Here is a 23034-nt window from a genome sequence, read left to right on the forward strand (position 1 = left end):
ACTAGGCCTCCACGTGTTCATGAGGCCAGAAAATGTGTAAATCAGAAGTGATTAAATTTGTAAACATCTGTTGAGTTACCTGGGCTATTCAGGGAAGACTCTGACAGGGACTGAGTATATTTTTTGCCAATGTTAGGGAAGGAGTTGTTAACATGTGGGAACCTGGTTAGGGATGTGGGGAGGTAGTCAAGCTAATTGCTGCCATCTCCTGGTTGCATGTTTCCATTGCAAGTACTTTTTTAATAGAGGTCTGGTTCCTGATCCAGGAAGTGGATTTAAGGGAAGGCATCTTCTAAAGAGGATGGGGGAACAGGGTTGGGCCTCCGAATGTCTCGTACAGTGAGGAACCAACCCTTCTCCCCCAGCATTTTAGCCCTAATATGAGGGGTGGGCAGTGGGCCAACAATGGGCTGGGATCCGGTTTGCAGTGGGGGGTCTGAAGACAGTTTTCTACCAGGTAGAACAGATTTAGGAAGGAAGGTGACATGCATAGGATTAGTTATTACTGGATGAGTCAATAAAATTGCTGCCTAGTTAAATCACATTCCTTGCGTCATGTCTGTCTTGCTATGTGTCCAAGACGCATACATTTTTACTAGTTTCACAGTTCACTTTTTAGTGGACTTCTGTTTCCACAATATTTAACTGAGTAGAAAAGACACCTGAAGCTCCGATGCTGGTTTCCAGTCACTGTTACCTTTTAATCAATTTGTTCTTTGATTTTAGATGATGACTATACCAGGGATGATCGTAGGGAGAAGCTATACCTACAGTTTTACCAGCAGATACAGAAAGAGTATGATAAAGAAAGACCTTCTGACTGTATCATTGTGGCCATCAGCAAGGAACAAACGTAGGTCTCTAATTTAAAAATTAGGTGTTTAAGGTTTCCAGTTAAGACGTTCAGTTAATGATACTGTTCTCTCAGAGCTGAGGATGTAAGTAATAATTAAATGTTAAGCCTACTTTTTCCTCTCTGAAGTTCCTTAACATACTTCTATTTAGTCTTTTCTAAAGTATTTTAAATTGTTATGCATCTCCTAAGCCACTGAGCATATTAAGTGTGCATGGGGGCACACGGAGGAACTTTTTAAAAGTTACTTCTAAAGGAAATTAACTCTGACGCAACTCTTAATTTTTTTGTTTACATTTTAGCATTTAATAGGAGAATCTTCTTAGAAACCATGAAATCTAATCAATATAAAATAATGTTAAAAGTAGCTTCAGATCCTACACCTGTCCTTGAGTCACCTTGACAATTTTTAATATTTTACATATTTTCCTAACTTAAAAAATGTGTTTCTCTGCGGCTGCCAAATGAAAGATCCCATAAACAAAAAGGAAACTGGCACTACAAGGCACTATCAAATGTGCAAACTCAAATAGGTTTTATTCTCTAATCTTTTAGTCATGTTAAATGGTGCCTATAACAAAAGAAATTAAAAAAAAATTGTGAAAATTTTAAGTGTAACATCCCTTTAAACTGAAAGCAAACCTTCTTGTTTTTTTTTTCCTCTTAGGTAACTTGGTTTTCTTGCAGATTAATCCTTATGAGTAATGAAGTCTTCATAGCAAGACCTTACATTTTCTATTTAAAGCATTCAGTGTCATTTTCTAACAAATACAAAGTAAAGGCTTGAAACATCATGAAATTACATATATGGCAAAACAAGAGTTAAATGAGGCAGAGTGCAAAGAACTTTCTTCTTGGTTATTATAGAACTATTAATTTTCATATCATAATTGTCCATCTTCTGGAGATGACCAGGATCAACTTCAATATGGAGGTCTTGACAATCCATTGATACGTTTGTCATAGGATTTATTTGAGGGCAAGGAGGACTGGTGCAAGAAAGCTTAACCTTAGCATCCAATATTTAGTTAATGTTCAATATCACCACTTAAATTCCGTTTATTTCCTTTCTCTCTTGCCTCCTCCTACATTTCCGTAACAAAATAAATGTTTTATATTTAGTGTCCAGTACAAAATTAATTACCAATATGCTATTTTAAAATGGGTTAACTACATGGGAACTTGTAGATGATAAACCATACTTTTTAGAATCTTACACAACTTCTAGTAAAGGAGTCAACAAACTCATCAGTCTAAAGCAGTGCTGATATTGCTGCTCTCCTTCGAATGTTGAATTTTGTTGCTTAAAAACTATACCTGAATCCCCTTTCTTTCCTCCCTCCATCTGACATATTAGTCTTTTGATATTCAGATGTTACTTGGATTACACTAGAGATTTTGCTAATCTCTTAATTCGTGGCACCATCTGAAAGATGTTATGGTGGGTGATCACTTCAAATGCAGCTGGCAAATCCTCTGTCAGTACCCAGGATAGGATGATGTCAGGGGTCAGTGCTCTGTGAAATGTCTGTTCTGTATTCAGTAGTAGAGAGACTTGCAATCATGGTGAAAACACTGCCATTGCTATAGCTTTGTCTGAAGGAACAACTGAGCCTGGTTGGTTGAGTCACCTGAAGTGCAGTGATCATACTCAATTCTCTAAGCAGTGTGTAAAAATAGACTTCTAAAGTTGATACAGTTAGAAATAATTGTGTGTAAAGTTGACATCTTGATCTCCATTTTCCTTCACTGGCTTTCACATCAAAGATACTTAATTTAAATGTTAAAGCAGCATCTTCCTAACTGCCAAAACAGTTTGGTACACAAAAAGTTATCTGTATTTCTGTCTTGTGTATATAATAATATAGTTATTGGCTGTTAGCTAACAGTTCTGATTAGGAAGCTGAAATGAACAGGGCTTGCTTTTCCCTATCTATGTTGATTCTCTAGTGTTGATACTAATAAACTTTCAACTGTAAAATAAGCAGATAAGACTCAGAAGTTACATAGGGAGCAGTGTACATGTAGTATGATGTGTGCTATACATTTGCTGAGCATAAATACCCTTTAAACCTAATTCTCAATGTCCTTTCTTTATCTTTACACATTTATTTTTAAAAAGCCAACTAGTCAACGTAACTAAAAGGCTTACACTAATGCTAGTCATAACAGTTTATATTGTTGTGGAAAGAGAAAAATCAAGTTTTAATTGAATACATTTAATTGACTATATCAGTGATGATACATAGATGATGAATTAAAATAAATAAAATGCTAAATATAAATAGTTTCAATCATTTAATGTATTAATATATATCCATACGTTCCAAAAATAGCACTTAATACATGACCACACAGGGATCTTCAATAAAAAATTCCCATATATGGAGGGATCAGATTTCCAAACAGTTGAACCTTAAGACAAATATTTTCTAAAATAGTTGGTACAGTATATGTTTTTTTAAAAAAATCTCCATTCTATCATCTAAAAGAGCTTGTCTGATTTAAGAAACATGCCATTTGTGGAAAGAAAATTGTTTCTTACACTTCACATAACTAGAATTGTTACCTGTAACTTAGAGCATACAAAACATGAACTACAGCATGGCAACAACTAACAATGACACAGACTTTTATTTGTAAAATAACCAGCCTCTTTTTTTTCTTTAAGGGAATATGCAACAGTCATAGGCCATCGGTTGCAGGATCATGGCCTTGTGGTGGAAATGATATACCTTACATCTGAGTTGGGTCTCACACGCGCCCTCCAAGAAGTTAAAAATGATGGTTCCCCATTTTGTATTCTTGTTGAACAGTCAAATGTAGCACTTTCCTCTTGCACCGTAATCATGCTTCATGAGTCTATCAAAAGTAAGTTTAGCTTCATGTAGAAATGTCACTTAAAATAGTCCCCATTCAAAACTGCAATTTAATTTTCTTTGAACATGTTAAAATATTAAATACTGACATATTACACCTCTTGGTAACACAACCTGACCTAGTTAAGATGTGACAATTTGTAAATACTTCATTGAATTAATTTCCAATAATTCACAAAACACAAATCCCTCTGCCCTGAATTTCTTTTTCCTAAATGGCATGAAATAGACATCAAAAGCTGTCAAGCATAGTAAGTAATAGTAGGGCATTATATATAAATAACATGATTACAGTTCACATTCTTATCTTACTGCTACATAGATGGATCAAATTAAAATCCATCTGTTTTAAGTCTTCAGTTTTCTAAAACTTTAGATTTCCCATCTTCCCTCAGATTTCCCATCTTTCGCCTTAACAAGAATGCAGCTGTTCTAGTCATTATTAAAAAGGCACTTTCTTTTTAAATGAAAAATACCTAACTGTCCTGTTCTCCCACTCAGATAAAATATGTTCCGAATTTAAGAAAAAAGTCTATGCTAATCCTGCTTTTCCTCTTATTTCAATCAGATGTGTGCATAACTGTTCAAATGTGAAACCAGGAATCTTTTTAGCCCAAACTTAAATTAAGATGACAAGTGACCTGTATCTTTTAATTGGGGAAACTTTTAAAATGTAACTTGTAGTTAAGTAACATTGCACATAGCCGGGCTGAATCAAACTAACTTTTGTAATTACAGGGTAACCATGTTAATACTGAAACAGAAACCTTTTAAATTTTATTCAGTTGAATTAAACACAGACTTAACAGCTCTGTTTTTTGTCTTTTTGTAAATGTGTCAAGTAGATGGGAACACGACTGATAAAGCAAGCTATCTCTCTTCTCTGTAGTACACCGTAATATGCCTATGGAGGATGCATTGGCTCTGGTAGTTAAAGCATTTGGGAAAATTTTTGCTGAGCGTGAGCAGCAGGAGCGTGCCGAAATTTCACACAAAGCAGCTGATCTGGCGGATGACTACCTAGAACGGGAGCTCTATGGGAGTTACAGTGTGCCTCTAGGCATTAGACATCTCCTCTTTCTATTAAGTGAGGGAAAATATTTATATCGTGAGGAGTTGAACTCAATATGTGACTACCTGAAGACCAGGAAAGATGAGCTTGAAGGTATTCATGCTTTTTTCCCCAAAATACAACTGTAAACATTTTTTTAAATCAACCTGTCTTACAAAACCAGCTCTCAGATACATTACACATAAATAGTCTACAAATATAAATGATAAAGGTCAAAAGTCCACATGTAAATGTCAATGTATATTAAAGCACATGTATATCTATCCTAAAATCAGATACATATTCCCTATAGAAATGGTCACACATCAAACACTTCATCTTTATATCCAAGACCCCTAATGACAATCACTCTCCCATGAGATTCACTGTTACAAGTAAAGTTTTGTAGCTCTTCTGTTAACACTGACATGCATTTAAGTTTTGATAATACATACACATATAAAAGCATTCTAAATTAAAGTCACTTAGAAGGAACCATTATGCAGAATTTCACATCTGGTTTAATAAAAATAATTAATTCAACCATTTTATTTTTTTTTCAAAGTATTCAAGAGAAATTCAGCAGAACAACTTAAACAGATAAAACAAACCAACAAACTTGCATAAGTTGCAGAATATGTGTATTTTGGAATGATATTCTGGTGTTTTCTTGATCCCTAGGAGCAGCCCTATAGAAACTCTTTGAACTCTAGGTTAAGGGGTTAATAATTAGAAATAATCTTATTATAGGTCACGCAGTCTTTGTAATGATGTACTCTTAAGAGTTACTTACTTTGTTGTTGTTGTTTTGTTAAACTAGCCCTTGTTGAACAAACTGATCCTTCAACTGACGTTGAAAACACATTGTATCAAGCAAACGTGATGCCAAGTACAAGCACTGCCACCCATACCTTAAGTAAACCTCCACCCCTTCTGCCGACACCCAACAGGAATGTTCTTTTAGGCCAGTCACCCCTTCCTCCAGGTAAACCTGCATTGTTGGGTGATAGGCCATCGGGAGCTCTTCTTCCAACACCAGGTCAGTAACAATTTAACTTCCTCCTATGTCAAATTTTATATTTAAAACTATTTTACTACCTTGATTTTTTTCATGACTGATTTGATCATTCGCTTTAATAGATTTGTTCACAAAAATGTAATAGAAATATAATCAGAGTTACAGGAAGTATAATCAAGTGAGGGGATGTGGAACCCAAAAATATCAGTCATTTGTAAATATTTAGAGTGGTGATTCAAATAGCATAGCCAATTAGTTTATTTTATCATCCATATATCATTGTGTGTTGTTTTTATGCTCAATTCGTATGCTATTTCATATATAATCAGTGCATGCTAAATAGAATTAAATTGTTGGATTATAGAAGTGTAAGACTGACAAGTATTTAGGAGTGGTGTGTGTGTATTGGGTATATAAGTAAAGCATGGCTGGAATGAAAGGCCTTCAGGCTGAGGCTTGTAAGATTTTAGCTGCACCATATTAGGCCATAGGCTTAAGAATGCTTGACATGAGTGGCTGACCTAGAAAAAACCCTATGCCAGTAAGGTCACAAGATTACTGCAAAAGATGTGCCACTAGGTCAGGGGTGGGCAATCTTTTCGGCCCGAGGGCCGCATCGGGGTTGTGAAACTGAATGGAGGGTCGGATAGGGAAGGCTGTACCTCCCCAAACAGCCTGCCCCCCCCACTTCCTGCCCCCTGACTGCCCCCTCTTGGGACCCCACACCCCTGACTCCCCCTCAGAACACCCCCATCCAACACCTCCCCCTTCCTGTCACCTGACTGCCCCAGCCCCTATCCACACCCCCACCCCCTGACAGGCCCCCTGGGACTCCCACGCTCTGTCTAACCCCCCCGCTCCCCACCCCCTTACCATGCCGCTTGAAGCGGCAGGACTGGCTTATTAGAAAGCCTGGGAGGTGGGTGGGCGCAAGCCATGCTGCCCGGCAGGAGTGCTCCCTGCGTGGTGGCATGGCTGCGGGGAGGGAACAGTAGGGGAGGGGTCAGGGGCTAGCCTCCTGGGCCAGGAGCTCAGGGGTCGGGCAGGACGGTCCCGCGGGCCGGATATGGCCCGCGGGCCGTAGTTTGCCCACCTCTGCGCTAGGTGATGTTACAGAAAACTGGAATAGAGTGCAGTGTATTGTCCATGACCACGAAACACCTGATTGAAACATCATGGAATGTCATGTCCTGACCACAGGTTACATGTTGTTTGTAGATGCTAATGAGAATAAGATGAACAAAGAAATAACCTATGAAAAATAAGCCACCCAGTATTCATGGGGTGTGGAAGTACAGATAAGGGAAAAGAGGGTTGAAATGCTCAGCATGTGCATAGAGTGTTACGTGTGGTCAGAACAACAATATAAAAGATATTTCCTGGTTGGGTAAAAGTGGGAAGATCCAGCAGAAACCATCCCTCTGTCGATGATCATTTGTTGAGAGGTCCATTGGACTCTAGAATATCTGAGGATGTGAATATGATTCCAGTCTTGGTCATTGCATGGGTTTTGTAGGATTTATATATGCATGGGTAATTATAGCTTCACTTATTGGTTTAATAAAACTTGTAGTACAGATAAAACTTTGTACTTGTGATTGTGTCTGTGGTCACTATCCGTGGTCGTCTTGTGTTCCTGGATTCTCCAAATTTGAGAAAAGCACCAGAGGTGATTCTCACTTTGAGCTTGAAACTGTAGCACCAGGAGCTGAACCCTTGGGAGTTTATATTTAATTTAGTAATTTGGTATTAAATTTAAAAAGAAAAAAAAAAAGCTACAATAGTTTAAAAAAAAAAAGTTGGATGACTTAAGCCATACTGACAAGTTTCAGAGTAACAACCATGTTACTCTGTATCCGCAAAAAGAACAGGAGTACGTGTGGCACCTTAGAGACTAACAGATTTATTAGAGCATAAACTTTCATGGGCTACAGCCCACTTCATCGGATGCATAGAATGGAACATGTAGGTAGATAGATAGATATAATATATACACACACATACATACAGATAAGTTGGAAGTTACCATACAAACTGTGAGAGGCTAATTGGTGAAGATGAGCTATTATCAGCAGGAGAAAAAAGCTTTTGTAGTGATAATCAAGATGGCCCATTTAGACGGTTGACAAGAAGGTGTAAGGCTACTTAATTTAAGGAAATAGATTCAATATGTATAATGACCCGGCCACTCCCAGTCTCTGTTCAAACCCAAGTTAATGGTATCTAGTTTGCATATTAATTCAAGCTCAGCCGTTTCTCAGTGGAGTCTGTTTTTGAAGCTTTTCTGTTGCAAAATTGCCACCCTTAAATCTTTTACTGAGTGGGCAGAGAGGCTGAAGTGTTCTCCTACCGGTTTTTTAATGTTATGATTCCTAATGTCAGATTTGTGTCCATTTATTCTTTTGGGTAGAGACTGTCCGGTTTGGCCAATGTACAAGGCAGAGGGGCATTGCTGGCACATGATGGCATATATCACATTGGTAGCTGTGTAAGTGAACAAGCCCCTGTTGGCGTGGCTAATGTGATTAGGTCCTATGATGGTGTCACTTGAATAAATATGTGGATAGAATTTGCGTCGGGTTTTGTTGCAAGAATAGGTTCCTGGGTTCGTGTTTTTGTTGTGTGGTGTGAGGTTGCTGGTGAGTATTTGCTTCAGGTTGGGAGGGCTGTCTGTAAGCGAGGATTGGTCTGTCTCCCAAGATCTGAGAGAGTAATCTGCTTCTCCCTCCCTCCTAGGCTTGCCACGCCAAACAGCTGATTCGCGGCAAGCCTTGGAGGGAGAGAGGGATGGGGGAGCGGCGGCAGCATGCTCAGGGGAGGAGGCAGAGCGGAGGTGAGCTGGGTTGGGGAGCTGCCGGTGGGTGCTCTGCACCCACCAATATTTCTCTGTGGGTGCTTCAGCCCCGGAGTCGGCGCCGATGGCGGCAGTGTGTCTGGCTCCGGCACGCTTCTCTGAGCGGCATGTTAAGGGGGCCGGGCTGGGGGGTTGGATAAGGGGTAGAGGGTCTTGGGGGGAGGTCAGGGGACACGGAACAGGAGGGGTTGGATGGGTCGGGGATTCTGAGGGGTCAGTCGGGACAGGAAGTAGGTGAGGCTTGGATAGGGGCGGGGCCAGGCTGTTTGGGGAGGCACAGCTTTCCCTACCTAGACCTCCATAGCAAGTTCGATATAACGCAGTTTCACCTATAATGCGGTAAGATTTTTTTTTTGGCTCCTGAGGACCGCGTTATATCGAGGTAGAGGTGTACTAGACACAAATTTGCATCATAACTTGTGTCCTGCTGTGCTGTCTTAAATTAGTAGTTATTGGGTCTGCCTAGGGTCTTTTATCAAATATATTTGACATGAATTGTAACATAGTAATTTAGTCCTGTTTTACTTGCTGTCTTTATCAATCTTCCTTTACTAACTAGGTCACTTTATTTATTTAATTTGTGTCAGTCTGTATTGTAATGTAAACGTGTTTACAGGTCACCACTGATGCAGCGGAAAACTGTACTTTGTGGTAGAGATGTAAAACTTTCCAATATGCATGCCTGCATGTAGGTGTACTGTTAAATAGCTTGGAAGGATTTTACTTATACTTTTGTAGTGTTAGATCTTTTATAAAGTAATGCACTTACTGGCATTGGTTGAAGACTTAGCAAAATCTGAATGATGCTAGTAGAGTTGCTAGTGTCTGAAACTCTACTTTTTATAGAAACTGCAGATAGTAGAGCAGCATTTACAAGTTGAATGTTTCCAGATATTGTTATAATTAAAATCAATGTTTGTTTAAATATTAATGTGGGTATCCTGCTCAAACAAATTAAATGTTCTTTTTATTAAAAATAAAATAAAAAAAATCACCCTAATTTCCAAACAGGGATGTCCGGTGCAAAGGGTAAACCTCCACCTCTTCTAGCAGCACCTGCTAAAAGACCTGGTCTTCTAGGATATTCACCCCATCAGCCTGCAAAACGACCATTGCTTGGAGAGAAACCTGGACTTTTGCCAACACCAGGTGAGGGTGGGAAAGCTTTGCAGATTCTAAGAATCTGTTATATTTTGAGACCAGCTACTTTGCTGTCTTTCTGAATATCGATTTAATATCTACTGTAGTAGAAGCAACACTTGTAGCTAAAAACTTTCTGATGCTAGCCAGCCAGATTTCTCTCCTAACTAAAAAGCTTTGAAATTTCCAATGAAAAAATGCGATAATCTTCCTTAAAAAAGGCTAATCTGCTAACGAGGGATGTTTGCTTTATGTATAATGATTGCAATTAGTGTGAAAGCAACACATAGAATCAGAAAACCCTTGTACTAATTACACTGTCTCCAAGTAACCAGGATGTTTTAAAACAAAAACGTTTCTATTTGTTTATGTACTATACTCTAAGCAAAATGCTAAGTGGAGCACAGGATCAGTCCAAGAGGTGAATATTGCTGAACCGCTTGGTAATAGTGACGATAACATAAAAAGTGTTAACATCTGGGGGGTGAGGGGGAACACCGCAGCAGCCTACCACAATAGGATTTAATTTCAGAAAGGGGAGCTACACAAAAGTGAAGAGGTTAGAGAAACACACATTAAAAGATACAGTGCCAAAAGTGAAAACTCTGCAAGCTGCGTGGAAACTTTTTAAAGGCACCATAATAGAGGCTCAATTTAAATGTATACCCCAAATTAAAAAAACATAGTAAGACCAAAAAAATGCCACTGTGGCTAAGCAACAAAAGCAATTAGAGGCAAAAAGGCCTACAAAAAAATGGTCTACAAAACCATGTAAAACTTTAGAGCCTACAAGTTCACTCAGTCTTACTTCTTGTTCAGCCAATCGCTAAGACAAACAAGTTTGGCTACATTTACTGGAGATAATGCTGCCTGCTTCTTATTTACAATGTCACCTGAAAGTGAGAACAGACATTTGCATGGCACTTTTGTAGCCAGCATTGCAAGGTATTTAAGTGCCAGATATGCTAAACATTCGTATGCCCCTTCATGTTTCAGCCACCATTCCAGAGGATATGCTTCCATGCTGATGATACTCGTTACAAATTTAATTAACACATTTTTTTGACTGAACTCTTTGGGGGAGAATTGTATGTCTCCTGTTGTTTTACCCAGATTCTGCCATATATTTCATGTTATAGCAGTCTTGGATGATGACCCTGCACAGTTCGTTTTAAGAACTCTTTCACAGCAGATTTGACAAAACACAAAGAAGGTACCCATTTGAGATTTCTAAAAATAGCTACAGCACTCGATCCAAGGTTTAAGAATCTGAAGTGCCTTCCAAAAATCTGAGAGGGACGTGGTGTGAAACATGCTTTCAGAAGTCTTAAAAGAGAAACACTCAGATGCGGAAACTACAGAACCCGAATTACCAAAAAAGAAAATCAACCTTTTGCTGTTGGCATCTGACTCAGATGATGAAAATGAACATGCGTAGGTCCGCTTTGCTTTGGATAGTTATTGAGCAGAACCAGTCATCAGCATGGATGCATGTTCTCTGGAATGGTGGTTGAAGCATGAAGGGACATATGAATCTTTAGTGCATTTGGCACGTAAATATCTTGCAACGCCGGCAACAACAGTACCACGCGAACACCTGTTCTCACTTTCAGGTGACATTGTAAACAAGAAGCAGGTAGCATTATCTCCTGCAAATTGTAACCATACTTGTTTGTCTGAGCGATTGGCTGAAGTAGGACTGAGTGGATTTTGTTCTATTTTTGAATGTAGTCGTTCTTTTGTACATAATTCTACATTTGTAAGTTCAACTTTCATGAAAGAGATTGCACTACAATACTTGCATTAGGTGAATTGAAAAATACTATTTTTTTTTTACAGTGCAAATATTTGTAATCAAAAATATCAAGTGAGCACTGTACACTTTGTGTTCTGTGTTGTAACTGAAATCAATATATTTGAAAATGTAGAAAACACCCAAAAATATTTAAATAAATGGAATTCTATTATTGTTTAACAGCGCGATTAATCACAACTAATTTTTTTAATCTCTTGACAGCCCTTCTATACATATAAAATTAGCTTTTACCACTAAAGAAAGAGATTGGAGTCATTGTGGATAGTTCTCTGAAAACATCCACTCAATGTGCAGCAGTAGTCAAAGAAGCTAACAGAATGCTCGGAATCATTAGGAAAGGATAGCTAGGAAGACAGAAATAGCAATAGAAAATATAATATTGTCTTTGTATAAATCCATGGTATGCCCACATCTTGAATACTGTGTGCAGATCTGGTCGCCCCATCTCAAAAAAGATGTATTGGAATTGGGAAAAGGTATAGAAAAGGGCAATAAAAATGATTAGGGGTATGGAACAGCTTCCATATGAGGAGAGATTAATAAAACGGGGACTGTTCAGCTTGAAAAAGAGATGACCAAGGGGAGTTATAATAGAGGTCTATAAAATCATGACGGGTGTGGAGGGAGTAAATAACACAAGAACTAGGGGTCACCAAATAAAATTAGTAGGCAGCAGGTTTAAAACAAACAAAAGGAAGTATATCTTCACACAATGCACAGTCAACCTGTGGAACGCCTTGCCAGAGGATGATGTTAAGGCCAAGACTATAAGAGAGTTCAAATAAGAACTAAATAAATTCATGGAGGATAGGTCCATCAAAGGCTATTGGCCAGGATGGGTGGGAATGGTGTCCCAAGCCTCTGTTTGCCAGAAGCTGGGAAACATTTAAGTTGAGCCTCTACTGTGGTGTCTTTAAAACGTTTCTATGCAGCTTGCAGGGATTTTCACTACCTTTTTAATTTCTGTTTAACTTCCTCATTTTTGTGTAATTCTCCTTTTTGAAATTAAATGCTACAGTGTTGGGATGCTGTGGTGTTTTCCCGACTACAGGGATATTAAATTTCTTTATGTTATGGTCACTATTATCAAGTAGTTCAGCTATGTTCAACTCTTGGACCAGGTCCTGTGATCCACTTAGGACTAAATCAAAAATTGCCTCTTCTCTTGTGGGTCCCAGGACTAGCTGCTTCAAGAAGCAGTCATTTAAGGTGTTAAGAAACTTTATCTCTGCATCCTGTCCTGAGGTGACATGTACCTAGTCAATATGGGGATAGTTGAAATCCCCCATTGAGTTTTTTATTTTTATAGCCTCTCTAATCTCCCTGAGCATTTTACAGTTACTATCACCATCCTGGTCAGGTGATCAGTAGTATATCCCTACTGCTATATTCTTATTATTCAAGCATATGTTGGAGCCTTTTCATTGAGCGGTGGTTTTGTTCCTAGATAGCAACTGCAATAATGAAGCATGGTAGTCACTGTGTTTTGCACTCTATTGATCACTGTGGCCATACCTATGGTCAAAAGGTTGGTGGTGCAATCTCTTTTGATGGAAGAAGTTGCCGTTGGCTGCTATTTGGGCTTTCAATGGCATGGAGTCTGAGATGACTCCAAGGCTGTGGACAATTGGTCTTAAATCTGAAGGCAGTAGTGGGAAAGTTTATAGAGGAATCAAGTTCTTTACAGTACTGCAGAGATGGGCATTACAGAACTCTCTAAAGTGGAGGTAGCTATTAGCCTTTTGCCAGTGAAAGACGGTGAGGAGTCCTCAGTGAGTGTGGTACATCTAGCTACTTATGGGGGAAGGAAGGGGCGGGGCATTTTTCTGTAAAACAGCGGCCTTATTATTTATTTTTTATCTTTGTCACAGCTGTTCATGTTAAACCTGTGCCACACCAACGGGCAGCTAAACCAAAGCCTTTGCTTAACTGAGACGACATCACAGACACCATGACTAATAATGGAATACACTAAACATGATGGTGGCATCCCTCTTCCAAGACAGCAGAGAGCATGATAAACTTGTATTGCTAGTGTCCGTACACCCAGACAAACTTAAATGTATCTCATTTTCTGTTATACACATTCCTATGGGAACTTTTTAAAATTTCAGGGTGCTCTTCTGTTCAAACAAAATTGGTATTTGTGGAAGGTCAGTGTTGTAGATTCATGGTCTTATAAATTAGAAGTTGTTTAAATAGATACGGTCACAAAATAAACTATTTGTTTTACACAATTCAGCACTGATTCTTTTGTGGTTACGTTTTACCTGACTGTTCCATGTGATTATTTTAGAAAGATAAGCAGACCCAGTCAGACTTCATTTCAGTGCTTGTGCTTGGTAGGGTTGGATAGAATTTTCTTTCTTTTTTTCTTTTCCATGGGTTGTTGGGATTTTTTTATATATAATACAAAAGTGGTGCCTCTATTCTCCTTGCATCTTCCTTGAGTAAAGATGAAGACACATTGACCGTATATCAACCTTTATTCAGTACGTCACTTGCTTAGCTGACTTCTAATATTTTTGAAATATTTTAAAATGAGATCTTGTGTTTATTACTATATTATGCCATGCTATCTTATGTCTTCAATGTGTTGGAATGTTAGTCTATCCATTTCTATTGTATCTTGAAGTTTAATGACAAGATATGAAAGGATTAAGGAAATTGCTCTACTAATTGTACTCTCCCAGATGCAATTAAGTAAATTAATGTTGAGAACTACCTTAATTTACATGTAGTTCCACACAAACCAGTAATGTACCAGATTTAATTTGTTAATTTAGAGCCATACAGTTATGTTTTGTAGAATGTTTTTAAAGAATTGTGTGCAGTCATTTCACTGAAACATGAAGTATAGTTCCAACTGACAGGTAATTTTTTAGTTGTCACAAAAAATAACTAACTTGCCAAAAATAGTTTAGCACCCAGTTACCCACTTATCGTGACAGAGTTCAAAATTACAATACTAGCCCCTTAAATTTTGTTTTTTTCTATTGTGAGTTTCCTTTTCATCTCACCTTTTATGAAAGACCCACACAAACAAAAAGGGAAAATGTTTTTGTGTATTGCAAATCAGCTAGCTCAGTAATTAAACTTTGGACAAACACAAGTTAAAAGAACTGAAAAGACTTCTTTAATGTTTCAGACAGAAATATGACCTTTTGTATATTGGTGTACCTTCCTAAGAATAGGAATTAACCTGGAGAGTTCTTACTTTCATATAATTTTGTCAGTTGTATATGTTATTAATTTCTTAATCATTTTATGGATGCAAGATTTTCAAGTCTTAACACATCCAGCTAAAGCACCACTGACTTATGTGGAATCTATTTTTGTTGTTGTTTCACTACCCTATTTATAGCCACTCCTGAGCATTTTCACTGTAGATTCTTTAGTAGAACATTTGATCAATTAGAAGCTTCCAGTGCAGTTTTCTTCTCAGAGTAGAAAGAATTTAGTTGGCCAGCTGTGTCAAAATTCATTTCTTTCAACAAATGCATTTATTTAACTACTTAACTAGGGACCCACCTATAAGTCTCAGTTCCGCAGAGCTGCTACAAAGTACAGTCCCGAACACAGACTAGGAAAATAGTCCTGTCTTTACTGCAGATTAAGCACAGTGCTGTAAAGCATGCTAATTTATTTTAATTGGCATTATGCAATCTTATTGCTACTTTTTTGCTTCTAGTAATAGCTAAACCATCCTGAATTAGGAACCAGTTGCCAGATAACTCAAACTGTTGTTCAAACTAAATTATGTGTGTGTGAGATTTATTCTTTAATCAACTCTTACCCTAACTTCTGTGGGTTTTTTGTATCTGAGTAGGTATGGGTTTCTTATGTCAGTAACTAAACTGCTATCAAAGGTCCTCTGAAGTGATTGTAGCCCATTTAGTTCCTACTATGTCATTATCTGGCTGCTAACATTGTAGCAGTCTTAGCCTATCTGAGGGCCTCGAGCATTAATATATGTATCTTCCCTCCTGTGAAGTACAGAAGCATTATCTCTGTTTTACAGATGAGGAACTGAAGCACAGACTAAAGGACTTTCCTATAAACACCCAGGAAGACTGTCACAACACTAGGAATTGAACCTAGATCTCCTGAACCCCAGTGTAATGCCTTAATCACAAGATCATTCCTCCTTAAAAGAAGGTTTTAAAGATGAATGTAGTGTGTATTCATTAAGGGTCTGATCCTACTCCCATGAAAGCCAGTAGAAGTGAGGCTATGTCTTCACTTTTTTTTTAAGTGTTTTTTGGGGTTTTGGTTTTGACATCGGGGTAGCTATCTCAATATAAAATCTTAGTGGAGACAAGGTCCTGAGTTTACTTCGACTAGCTGCATCAAGGTATAATCTAGAATGCCTTATCTCCAATAAGATTTTATATTTCCATCCTTAGCAGGTATTTGTTGTGGATATATTATATAAAAATAGTTTAAAAAATTCACATCTTATAGGGCAATTTGTGAAAAGGACAGAATCTAAATATGTATCAAGTTAAATTCAAGGATTTTATAAAACAATTCTAAGTCCTTAAATAGGAGAAGTCTTAAATTGATGCTGCTTCCCTTCTGGAAAGCATGGTCTAGCTGTTGAAGCATAGGACAATAGTGAGGCTTCAGTAATGTTTTGGAAAGTGCTTGGAGATTCTCAAATGGAAGGCTTCCTAGAATGGCAAAATATATTATTTCTACCAAGGCTTGTGCAGGCTGACTTCCCTAAGCACTGAAGCAATCCATGGAAATGCTTTTACCCTCAGTGTGTGTGCAAGTGCTGCAGTGAAAACAAACCTTGGCTACAGTCTTGGCAGGTAAACTTGTAAGCCTACCCAGGGGGTTTTGGAGGCTTTTAAAAAGCTTTGCTTCACCTTTCAGACACCTGGTTAGAGATTCTGCATCAAATCTGCAGTGTCTATTGTACATTTTTTTTTAAGAAAGAGGTAACTGGAAAAGCTTGAAAGTGTAACAAATATTCTTCCTCCAGTACTTTGAACGTTTGTACGTTGAAGTTGAAAATGGGTCTGAATTGACAACAGGCAAGTTGTCAAAGGTCCTTGATGCCCATATTAAGTAAATTTGATTTTAAATCATGTCAAATTTAGTCTATTCAATTTTCCTGTCCTTCCAACATACTCTGCAGTTATTGGCTTAGTTCTGTTACTTTGCAGTGTCTAGTGACTATAATATTCAATCACATTTAAAATAATAAAAAAGTCAGATGAGAATTTAACCAGAAACTTGGTCTAGGACTAGAGTAAAAAAAGTGAAGATACACTCACTGTGACCTTGACGCCAATATGCACCAGGATGCTTGAATTGTTAAACACCACTCACACCACCAAGACTTGAGTTGACTTCTGTGTTTAGCTGTTGAGTATCATAGTTTCACAAAGCTGTATTTGACTTCTCACCCTTCCCCATCTGTGTTCTGATCAGCTTTTCTGGCATATGTCTTGATTTTTTACTAGTTTTCCAATGGATACATGTCTGCTTCTGAACCCAGTGTTGTATGTTTAGGAACTGGAGTAAAACAAAATCCTGTTGACGAAGCCAAGTCTCCTATTCAGCAATGATCCTGTTCTGGCAACTAACATTAAATCTGGGGCAGGGAAATGTAACTGCTTTATTCACTTGACCTCCCCTTTTGAAAAGGGAAGAAACTGGTGACTTAATGACCAACATTTCTTAGTTTAAAAAAAAAAAAAAGGTCACCCTGGGATAGGGTGACCAAATAGTAAGTATTAAAAATTGGGACAGGGCAATGGGTAATAGTTGCCTATATAAGACAAAGCCCTTAATATTGGGACATCGGGTCACCCTACTCTGGGACATCAGATTAATTTTCCCTTTTGCCCATAGCTTAATACACCAGTCTCTCTGATACCAGACCCCCATGAGTCTAATGCTTTCAAAAGCAACATCAGCCTGAAGACATTGTGGAGAGAAGGGCAAGAACCATGGCCTTTCCCCCAAAATAAATGGGAAAGAGAGGCTCCCTGTGAGCTCTTTGAAAGATAGTAGGGGCTGTTGTAGGCACTTCAGTTTAAAGGGCTGACACAAAGACAGCAGAACCCCCCTCCTCTCTTCCAGCTTTTCCGGATGAATCTGGGATTTATGCACAGGCTAGAGCAGTAAAAGGCTGTCTGGGGTTCATGCACTAAGAGATCAAAGGGCTACCAGGAGTGTAGAGAAAACCCTGCAGTTGCTACAATCTCAGCAAGGCGAGTGTGACAAAGGAGATCATTTCTTTCCCTCAGCTGTCCATTTATTCTGATGAGGATAAAGAAGACCTATAGTGTTTACCCCCCAGCTGAAGAGAGCTGGGAGCAGTTGCTCTATTACACACACACACACACACACACACGCGTGTGCACGCGCAAACACACACCCTGCCTACCTACCTCTCCAAGCAGCATTCTTTTGGGAGCCGCAGCTGGCTGCTGTGGTACCTAACATACCTAATTTGGAAAAGGGGAAATTGAGTATAAACCCTCAATTGAGCTAAATTGTTTAAAAAGTGAAACTGACCATGATTGATCATTTACCAATTTACTAAACCCCATTCTTTTTACTAAGTGTTTTACTCCTGTATAGCTGCTCATTCACTAGAGCCAGGGGTGAGAGTGCTGGATTATTGTCCATTTGTGCATCACAAGCAGAATTTTTAACTAAATTCCTTCTGTCCCCATAACTACTTGAGAGGGAAGAATTTAGGCCTGAATTTTTTTTTATGACGGGTTATGATACGCAAGCAAAACTAAATAGTTGGGCTTTCAGATTCCAGGCTGAGTTTGCAGGACTAGCAGCTAAAACATCCTTTCTTGTAAACTCACTCAGCAAATAGAATTGGAATTAGGTGAGACAAAGCATAGAACCCCACAATGCCAGTTTACACAATTACTTTTCAGCATAACAGTTTAAGGAATGTTTGCTAGAAGTGGTGGCCTGCATTATCCAAAGGCTGCAGTGGAGAGAATGCAATATCCTGGACCAGTTCTGAAGGATTCTATTTGAATTCCCAGACCAAAAAAATTTAAGAGGGAGCTAAAGTTGAGAGTAAATATCAGGAAAGTAAGGGTATAAACATAACCAAGATGTTGGAATGATTCCCAAAGCCATGTGGTACAAATGCAGAAAGTTCAGAGTTAAGGTTAAACCTAAATTCCAATGTGTTATGCTGAGAAAATATATTATTTAGGCACTCAAACAACCCTCACTCTGCCCATAGTGAGGCTGTGCAATAACACATTTAGGATTAATGAATGTTAGCATTTGCAGCCCCAGAATGGAGTAAAGTGATATTTAGAGCATTGTTTTTCATGGTTTTCCACATGTAGTGTGACTACAGGTCAGTGTTCTTAGTCTAGGAAAGCCTAGAGGCAGACTGGTCAGAAGAGACATTTGGTGAATGAGAGCAAAGTGTGGGTTATGGCTGAAGACTAGGAGGGAAGAGTGTTCTATAAGCGGGTCAGGGTGGCTGAGCAGGGATCTAGGGGAGTTCAGTGGCATTAATAAGAGTGGTTGTCCAGAGACATAGGTAGGCTTGGGGCAGGGGAAAAGGGTTGTGTGTGGGGATGACCTGTGGGGGTGTCACTGAGCTGTGCACCAGTCTGGGATGGGGAGCTCAGGTTTACTGCCAAGTGAGGCAGCACTGCAAAGGGGACCCTAAGGTGCAGAGACATTAGCATTTAGGGATCAGTCTCATTCCCCTCTGCAGTCTCTGTGAGATAGCTTTAATGGGGGGAAGAAACACAAACTAGCTTTTAACACATTTCCATAGCTTCAGCAGTTTTGTAATGGCAGCTAACACCTTGAGCCATAATGCTGTATTTGTACAGGGGGAAATGTGTACTTGGGTAAAATGGCTATTTTATGATACATGTGTCTATGATCAGAATAACCCATGAATTAACAGTTTGTTTCAGTTAGAGGTTAGTTTAGATCTGAGCCGGTTGTTTAAATGTAATTGGAGGGTGAAGGTGAGGAAAATGACTTTGTGCCCATTTGCTGGTTCCTTGCAGTGCAGAAAGGAGATCTGAGCCTTATTTTAAGAACAAAAATTGCAATGCTTTTGTTACCTTAGGGGGAAAAACCTCCAAGATGTGCACACAAACAAATCCCCAAACATATAGGGCAACTAATGTGGCTCACAAAGAAGAAAAGGGTAAGTTTCCTTTTTAATTTGCAAGTTATTTTAAATGCAAAGCATACAGCCCAGGAGCTTGGCTACCTCACTCAGCTTGTCATGGCAGTAAACGTCCGTCTGCACCCATGAAACTTTCACAAATATATGCTGAAAAATACAAATGAAGCTTAATATTTTAATTGTAGTACTTGTTATGAAAAGGTGAATGTTTACTTTTATTAATGCATGCTGAAATTTTGGTAAATAAGCAATTTAATGTTTTTTATAATAGTTTTTAAAAATATTTTACAAATTCTATCATTCTTCCCCAAACAGTTTTATGGAAATTATTTGTGGTAGTCAGTCAGCTTATGGGTCAGTTGTACAAAATATTTTACTTTGACATAGTAAAAAAGCTTGTAATAATTAAACTTAAGTTCTTTTAAAGATGGAAAGACTGCATGAATATCCAGCAAGAGATATTTCCACTTGTTATACAGAGATAATTATGTTGTATGGTACTTGATTTTTCTTGGGTTGTAGACTAAGTTAAATGGTGTGAACAAAAAGTCCTTATGCTTTCTTTTGTGTTCATTTGTGTACTGTAAACTTTCTGATGTTTGTAAAAGTAAATATTTTATTGCATATTTTTCTCTTTAGTACTTCTTTATTTTTGCAACTTATTTTGCTACTTATTATTAATGAACTATAACATTGCTACCTATTTAAGGGATGTGTTTGTGGAGAGAAGGATTTCCATTCTCAGGTCTGTCATGAATGAAATGGTGTAAATTGTTGGTTTAACAGTACTTAAACTGCTTTGATACCTTGTTGGTTCCTTAATATCACTTCAGTGAGAACTAGTTATTCAGACATGTTCACTTTCATATTCTGTATACGCTGTAATTACAATTCCTTATTTCAGTGAAGATCTTAGACTGAATGGCAGCTCCTGAAATTAATAAAAGGGGGACATCGGTTTGCTATCTGTGTATTGCTATAGCACTGTGTAATATATCATATAAACACTATTATGTTAAAAGAATATTATTAAGGTTGCAAAATCAAGCACTAAAAGTTAAGAAATGCAAGAATTAATGTTGCCTCTGCAACCTTAATTGAGCCCTTGCATGAATATGCATCATGATAAAGTCTTTAATTACATGATCAGATACTATATTTTTCAACAGGACCCCTGCCTCATTCAGTGCACAGAATAGACGTGAGCATCTATTCAATATTTTGTTTTCCCCTTGTTGGTCAGTGAGTGACCCCAGGCCTTATTTGCAGCACACTATTCAAACTCTGTTCTGAAGATAAAATTATTAATTTCCTCCTGGGCTGTTCTGTAGTATTCATCACTATAGTACCTGAGTGCTTCACAAATATTAAGTGATTTATCTTTTCAACCCCCTGAGGCAAGGGTGTGTGTGTGTGTGTGTGTGTATTATCCCCATTTTACAGATGGGGAAACTGAACCACAGAGAAGTTAAGATGAAAAGTCCCTGTTAAACTCGACTTTGTTGGAGTACTTGGCATTATATAGCATGTCATATGTGCAGCTCCCATTGACATCAGCTGAAGCTATGAGTGCTCAGCTCTTCTGGAAATCAGACCTTGGGGTAAGAATTTGGGCATCCAGAAAATAATTGGTGGCTATCTGTGAAAAGTTCAGTTTAATTGACTTGCCCAGATCACACACAAATTCTGTGGCAGAGTTAGGGATAAATTCCAGTTCTGCAGGGCAGCATTCAACTTCCTTAGCCATATGACCATTCTTTCTCTTTCTGCAGCCCAGTCTCATTCACCACACACCTTCCAACTTCTGCAACAAAAGAAGCAGGGGTCCTTCAGACAACAGTGTTCTTCACTCCACAACCTTGATTGGTCCCCAGGGCAGGTCTATTCTATGCACTGCAGGAGGCAGAGGTCCTGTGGAAAAAATAGCAGGTTTGGTGTATAACTTACTAGGTTTTTAAAAAAGCAGACAGATACAAACAGGAATCCCACATGGTTCATTACCAAACTGTTAGATGCATCTCACAGACCTCTGCCACTTGAGCTAACAGAGTAACTAGCAGTAGTAGGTTGTCATCCTCTATGTGGACCAGCACTTGCATGGTATGTGACGTGTGCTTTGCCAGTGAGTTTCACAGATATGTGCGAGCAGCAGAAGAATGTTGAGACCTGGGAATCTTGAGTTCCATTCCAATCTCTGGAATTCTCCTAGTGGACACACTCTTCTGCCCTGTCCTCTCTGATCTGTCGCTGTCCTAGTCCTCGGTCTTCCCATCCCTGGCTCCTTATTCCACTCCCAAGCTCCTTGCTTACTCAGGCTTCTCATCCCGGTCCTAGTCTCCAGCAGTCTCTGTCTACGGCTTTCCCTTTCCATCCTACTCTAATTTTTGTTCCTTCTACATTCCACTTGGCTTTCTCCTTCACACTGCCTGAGTGCCATCAGGGAGGTCACTGTGAGCAGAGAAGAGACAGGTTCACAGCTCTCAGTTCCAGGGCCGGGACTCACCCTAGCCCAAAGCAGCCTTTAAAGAGAAAGTCCAACTTCACCCTGGTAGCATTGGGCTGGAGGGAGCATGTGCTCATTTGCTTTGTAGGGGTGGGTCAAGTCCGGTCAACACACCAGCAGTGATGGGTTGAAGCATGCTCAGTTGCTTTGTGGGGAAGGTGCATGTATAGGCTGGTCAGCATTAGGAGATATGAGAGGCTTGAGCATACCCAGGAGAGACTCTTCAGAGATTTAAGCTGTTAAAATCAAGTATCTATGTAGCATCTGCAAATTATGATTTTTTTTCAGAGGTTTATAACTTGGCCAAATTTGGGCAGATTTTCATGGGGATGACAAAACATCCAGCCCTGATGCAAAGGTCATCCTCCTTCCAAATTTCAAATCCCTGCTCTAAGGCATGCAGGCACTAGAGCTGTTCAAAGAAAGGGTTATCTGAATTTTTTAACATCAGCAAAATTATGTTTTTTCCTAGTTTTGTTCTTGGAAATGGCTGAACCATTCTGGCTGACATTTGCTCAGAAAAGTCCAGCCTGAAGCAAACACCCAGCACTCAAAATTTCAGTCCAAACAGTTAAAGTCTGGCAAAGTTATAAGCAACTGAAAAAAAGAGTCTCATTGTGTGAAGTATCAGACAACCTAAATAATAGGTGGTACAACCGGCCCCATCTCCAGTGACTTTCTATGTGGATTTCAAAATAATTGTATCATGTGCATTGCTAAAGGAATAGTTCATAGGTTAGTGTGTTGCTTTAACTCTTGTCAAATGTA

At 38.8% G+C, this 23034-nt stretch overlaps 1 protein-coding gene across 10 annotated transcripts in view; it reads left to right on the forward strand.

Annotated features, from left to right (window-relative positions):
- The window catches only part of LOC119841237 (nuclear receptor coactivator 5-like), a 32209-nt gene extending 18361 nt beyond the window's left edge, over positions 1-13848 (forward strand). For 8 of the 10 annotated variants that reach the window (XM_038368503.2, XM_038368498.2, XM_038368501.2 and 5 more), the window contains 6 exons: positions 727-853; positions 3525-3724; positions 4622-4897; positions 5604-5822; positions 9667-9804; positions 13483-13848. In XM_038368503.2, coding sequence (XP_038224431.1) covers positions 727-853; positions 3525-3724; positions 4622-4897; positions 5604-5822; positions 9667-9804; positions 13483-13544 — 1022 coding nt within the window. In that variant the 3' untranslated portion in view covers positions 13545-13848. Of the gene's footprint in view, positions 1-726; positions 854-3524; positions 3725-4621; positions 4898-5603; positions 5823-9666; positions 9805-10934; positions 11674-13482 lie in introns of those variants that run through there. The other 2 variants (XM_043494853.1, XM_043494851.1) reach the window with 2 other exon arrangements.
- Positions 13849-23034: the final 9186 nt, after the last annotated feature.

Source organism: Dermochelys coriacea, chromosome 12 (assembly GCF_009764565.3).
Source record: "Dermochelys coriacea isolate rDerCor1 chromosome 12, rDerCor1.pri.v4, whole genome shotgun sequence".
NCBI lineage: Eukaryota > Metazoa > Chordata > Testudines > Dermochelyidae > Dermochelys > Dermochelys coriacea.